Source organism: Cebus imitator, unplaced genomic scaffold (assembly GCF_001604975.1).
Source record: "Cebus imitator isolate Cc_AM_T3 unplaced genomic scaffold, Cebus_imitator-1.0 Scaffold762, whole genome shotgun sequence".
In the NCBI taxonomy this organism is placed as follows: domain Eukaryota; kingdom Metazoa; phylum Chordata; class Mammalia; order Primates; family Cebidae; genus Cebus; species Cebus imitator.
The window spans coordinates 368,722-374,493 of record NW_016108077.1 but is presented as its reverse complement, the minus strand read 5'-3'; the positions used below and the strand labels follow the sequence as shown (position 1 = coordinate 374,493).

General features: G+C 41.8%; 1 protein-coding gene across 7 annotated transcripts in view; it reads left to right on the top strand.

Moving 5' to 3' along the window:
- SETX (senataxin) overlaps positions 1–5,772 on the top strand; it is an 85,216-nt gene that overhangs the window by 18,723 nt on the left and 60,721 nt on the right. For all 7 annotated transcript variants that reach the window (XM_017519638.2, XM_017519635.2, XM_017519637.2 and 4 more), the window contains exons 6-7: positions 4,078–4,297; positions 5,278–5,397. In XM_017519638.2, coding sequence (XP_017375127.1) covers positions 4,078–4,297; positions 5,278–5,397 — 340 coding nt within the window. The remainder of the gene's footprint in view (positions 1–4,077; positions 4,298–5,277; positions 5,398–5,772) is intronic.

Here is a 5,772-nt window from a genome sequence, read left to right as displayed (position 1 = left end):
CGTCTCTACTAAAAATACAAAAAATTAGCTGGGCATGGTGGCACATGCCTGTAATCCCAGCTACTCAGGAGGCTGAGGCAGGAGAATTGCTTGAACCCAGGAGGCGGAGGTTGTGGTGAGCCGAGATCGTACCATTGCACTCCAGCCTGGGTAAGAAGAGCGAAACTCTGTCCCAAGAAAAAAGAAAAAAGACCTACTCATTTGGATCTTTGATATTTTAAGGAGACAATGTGTAAGGTCTGAGGTAAAGAGGGACTGGCAATGGAGATGATAGGAAAGGTATACTATATGGAAAGAGAAGTTAGATCCCTACCTCATTATCATAATGATAAAATCTATCCTAAAAACCATAGTTAGGTTCAGTTTTCAAACTCTTAGCAGGAAATAGAGCTGTGTGTCATTCACATTGTAAGATGAGGAAAGGTTTGTTTTGGTTTTCTTTTTGGGACAGGGTCTTGCTCTGTCACCTAGGCTGGAGTGCTGTGGCATGATTACAGCTTACTGCAGCCTCTGCCTCCCAGATTCAAGCAATTCTCCTGCTTCAGCCTCCTGAGTAGTACAAGCCATCCCCCTGCCTCTGCCACCACGCCTGTCTAATTTTTTGTAGAGATGGGGTTTTGCCATGTTGCCCAGGCTAGTTTTGAACTCTTGTTTCAAGTGCCCCCCAACCTCAGCCTCCCAAAGGGTTGAGATTACATGCATGAGCCACCATGCCTTGCCTGAGGAAGGGTTTTATAAAAAAGAAACAAAGCACTGATTATGAAAGGAAAGTTGATGAACTTGACTATATTAAAATGAAAGTTACTGTTTATCAAAAGACACCATAAAGAGAGTGAAAATACTAGTTAAAAATTGGGAAAAGGGCCTGGTTTCTCATGCTTGAAATCTCAGGACTTTAGGAAGCCAGGGCTGGAGGGTATTGCTTGAAGCCTGGAATTCAAGACCAGCCTCACAACATAGCAAGAACCCATGTCTGCAAAAAAAAAAATTTTTTTTTTGAGACAGAGTCTCACAGTCATCCAGGCTGTAGTGCAGTGGCGTGATCTTGGCTCTCTACAGCCTTTGCCTCCTGGGTTCAAGCAGTTCTCCTGCCTCAGCCTCCTGAGTAGCTGGGACTACAGGCATGCACCACCATGCCCAGCTCATTTTTTTATTTTTATTTTTAGTAGAGACAGGATTTCACCATGTTGGCCAGGATGATCTCGATCTCCTGACCTCGTGATCTGCCTGCCTCAGCCTCCCAAAGTGCTGGGAAACAGGCATGAGCCACTGCACCTGGCCCACCAAAATTTTTTTTAATTAGCTGAGCGTGGAGTTGCACACTTGTAGCCCTAGCTACTCAGGAGACTGAAGTGGGAGGATCACTTGAGCCCAGGACATTGAGGCATCGAACCCTGATGATGCCTGTGCACTCCAGCCTGGGCAACAGAGCGAGACTCTTTCTCAAAAAAAAAAAAAAAAAGTAGGACTGGGTGCAGTGGCTCACGCTTGTGAATCCCAGCACTTTGGGAGGCCAAGGGGGGCAGATCACCTAAAGTCAGGAGGTCAAGACCAGCCTGGCCAACATGGTGAAATACCCCATCTCTATTAAATATACAAAAATTAGCTGGGCGTGCTGGCAGGCACCTGTCATCCCAGCTACTTGGGAGGCTGAGGCAGGGAATTGCGTGAACCCAGGAGACGGAGGATGCAGTGAGCTGAGATCATGCCACTGCACTCCAGCCTGGGCGACAGAGCAAGACTCTGTCTCAAAAAAAAAAAAAAAAAACAGATGGTAGTTTCCTAACTCCAGCACTCTCCATGTTTACTAGTTACCACTTGACATTGATTGTACAGTAATCAAGAGTCTTTCCCCCTTCTACCACTTATTATCAGTAAGGACTCATGGATTCCAAAACTTTTTCAGTAGTTTATAATTTGTAGCTTATATTGGCTTAGAGCTCATGCTTTTACTTGTGGGGTCTGTGTTTTTCCACCTTTTTGACTACAACTTGTAGTAAAAAATGTTTTCCTTGTGTATACGTGTGCATATGTAATATAAAGTATTTTGTAAAACAATACTTTTACTGTGAAAGATGTACTTAGATATTTTTCTGTTCTATTTAGCTTTTTTTTTTTTTTTGAGACTGTTTTGAGATTAGATCTGCATCTGTTGCTCAGGCTGGAGTGCAGTGGTGCAATGTCAGCACACTGCAGCCTCCGCCTCCCAGGTTCAAACAGTTCTCCTGCCTCAGCCTCCTGAGTAGCTGGGACTATAGCTGCGAACTGCCATACCCAGTTAATTTTTGTATTTTGTATTTTTAGTAAAGACATGTTGGTCAGGATGGTCTTGATCTCTTGACCTCATGATCTGCCTGCCTCAGCCTCCCAAAGTGCTGGGATTATAGGCATGAGCCACCACTCCTGGCCTAGTTTTTTTTTTTAAATTATGAAAATAAAGAGGTAACATTCTGAAATTGTAAGTAGAGCACATAATGAAATACTTTTTTTTTTTTTTTTGAGACAGAGTTTCACTCTTATTACCCAGGCTGGAGTGCAATGGCGCGATCTTGGCGCACCGCAACCTCTGCCTCCTGGGTNTTGGCGCACCGCAACCTCTGCCTCCTGGGTTCAAGCGATTCTTCTGCCTCAGCCTCCCGAGTAGCTGGGATTACTGGCATGTGCCACCACGCCTGGCCAATTTTGTATTTAAAGTAGAGATGGGGTTTTACCATGTTGGCCAGGCTGGTCTCACACTCTCGACCTCAAGTGATCCGCCCGCCTGGGCCTCCCAAAGTGCAGGGATTACAGGAGTTTAACTACAGCGGCCTGCCTAGTTTTGTTTTTTAACTTTTTTAAGGCTGGTTGTGAGCACTAAATTTAATTCAAAGCCTTCAAGAAGTACAAATCACTTCTCTGTGTTATTCTGCCATTTATAAATGCCCTTTGATTTCTTTTGAGATTCCTCATTTTGTGTTTTCTTTCCTTTTCTGAACAGAATGTTCATTCTGTTATGGAAAATTGTAAACACGAAACTAGCGAGAATGGTGCAATAAACCCCCCATCCATCGGTTAGCTTTATTTTCCGTACATGATCAACATTCCACTTCCCTTTGGATTAGTTTAGAGCAAATCTTAGATATCAGAGCATGTCATCCACAAAATATTTTAGTATGTATTTCTAAAAGATAAGGACTTAAAAAACAGAAGAATATTATTATCCCTTTTTGAGATGGTGTCTCACTCTGTCACCCAGGCTGGAGTGCAGTGGCATGATCTCGGCTCACTGCAACCTCCGCCCCTCAGGTTCAAGTGATTATCCTGCCTCAGCCTCCCAAGTAGCTGGAGTGCACCACCATGCCTGGCTAATTTTTTTATACTTTTAGTAGAGGCAGAGTTTTGCCATGTTGGCCAGGCTGGTCTCAAACTCCAGACCTCAGGTCATCTGTCCACCTCAGCCTCCCAAAGTGTTGAGATTACAGGTATGAGCCACTGCACTGGAAAAATACTGTTATTACATCTAAAAGAATACATATATATATATATTTTTTTTTTTCGAGAGAGTGTCTCTCTGTCACCAGGCGCCAGGCTGGAGTGCAGATCTCCAGCAGTGGTGTGATCTCGGCTCACTGCAACCTCTGCCTCCCGGGTTCAAGCAATTCTTCTGCCTCAGCCTCCCAAGCAGCTGGGACTGCAGGAGCATGGCACCAAGCCCAGCAAATTTTTGTATTTTTTAGTAGAGATGGGGTTTCACCATGTTGGCCAGGATGGTCTTGATCTATTGACCTTGTGATCTGCCCGCCTTGGCCTCCCAAAGGGCCACCGTACCTGGCCCTAAAAGAATAATTTCTTAATGTTGTGTTGGCAGTCAGTGTTTGAATGAATGGAAATGATTGTCTAGAACTGTTTATTATGGTCAGTATGTTCAAATCACGATCAAATAAGATTTATATGTTGCATTAATTAGTATCTCACGTCTTAAAATTTGCAGAGAATGCTGTTTTCTTAACTGTGTTCTTGCTGTATAAAATATACAATAAACAATGTAGACCATTGTTTATTGAATTAAGTAATAAACACATTATGTTCTGTATTTAGGTTCGGCGTTGGGCTATCTTGACTGCAAGAAACTTGGGGAAAGTGGACAGAGATGATTATTATGACTTACAAGAGGTTTTAACTTGCCTTTTTAAAGTCATTGAGTTGGGGCTTTTGGAGAGTCCAGACATTTATACTTCTTCTGTCCTCGAGAAGGGTAAACTGATTCTTCTGCCCTCACACATGTATGATACTACCAACTACAAAAACTATTGGTTAGGTGAGTATTGTTCCTACACTAATATCATTAGTATTTCCCTGTAGTTCTGTTTTTCTGAGACAGAATCTTGCTCTGTTGCCCAGCTGGAGTGCAGTGGCACCATCTCTGCACACTGCAAGCTCCACCTCCCAGGTTCAAGCAATTCTTCTGCCTTGAATAGCTGTGATTACAGGCGATTACCACCACACCTGGCTTTTTTTTTTTTAATATATATTTTTAGTAGAGATGGGTTTCACCATTTTAGCCAGGCTGGTTTTGAACACCTGACTTCAGGTAATCCTCCCACCTCAGCCTCCTAAAGTGCTGAGATTACAGTTGTGAGCCACCACACCCAGTCTTATAGTTTTTATGAGTGTCTTAAAAAGGAAGTGTTCTCTTTTGGTGATCTGATAAAAATTGCTAAAGATAGGATTTTATAGTTCTCAGTTTTTATTGTCATTAAATTGACTTAATTATTACACATCTTGTTACTAGACATTATCCTAGAAGCTTTCTGTTTAAGTTACATTTTCAAGTGCTGGCAAATGAACTGAATCTTATTTAAAAGTTATCAGCATTGTTTACTAGTCCTATAGTGGCTTAAAATAGTTCTGCACCATTTCCGTGATTCCAAATCTTAAGGTCTTATGTCATGATTGGCAGTGATTTTTTTTTCTTCTTTCTTTCTTTCTGGTATATGGAATATGGTACATCTTAAAACTGAGGGCTTATATTGATGAGGTAAAAGTTACATGGTAGTTACCTTAGAAATTGTTTTCTAATCATTTTCCACTTTCACACTTGAATTAGTGTAAAGTTCTGTTACTTGGGAGCAGTTGTATATGAATATCTGAGACTTAAATGTTTGAGAAACTAAATACTTTAATACTATTTTGCTTCATCTTCCTTCCTGTCTTGGTTTTCTTTTGCAAACTAAACCAGTGAAGGCATTAGAATAGTATTATTTCATCAATTCAAGAAAACTCTAAATGATCTTACAGGTATTTGCATGTTGCTGACCATTCTTGAGGAACAAGCTATGGATTCACTATTGTTGGGCTCAGACAAACAAAATGATTTTATGCAGTTAATACTTCACACCATGGAGAGGCAATCAGATGGTAATAAACTTTACTTGCTGAATGTTTTTGAGTATGGTAATGATGATGATGATGCACTTTAAAAATGATAGTGTCATTGCAGGAATTGGTGTATGTTGTGGAGAAAATAATTTTTCTGGTTTATTAACAGATTCAGTCTTTTTTTTTTGGGGGGGGGGGATGGAGTCTCGTTCTTTTTGCCCAGGCTGGAGTACAATGGTGTGACGTTGGCTCACTGCAACTTCCACCTCCTGGGTTCAAGCAATTCACCTTCCTCAGCCTCCCGAGTTGCTGGGACTACAGGTACACATGGCTACACCTGGCTAATTTTTTTGTATTTTTGGTAGAGATGGGGTTTCACCACATTGGCCAGACTGGTCCTGACCTCAGGTGATC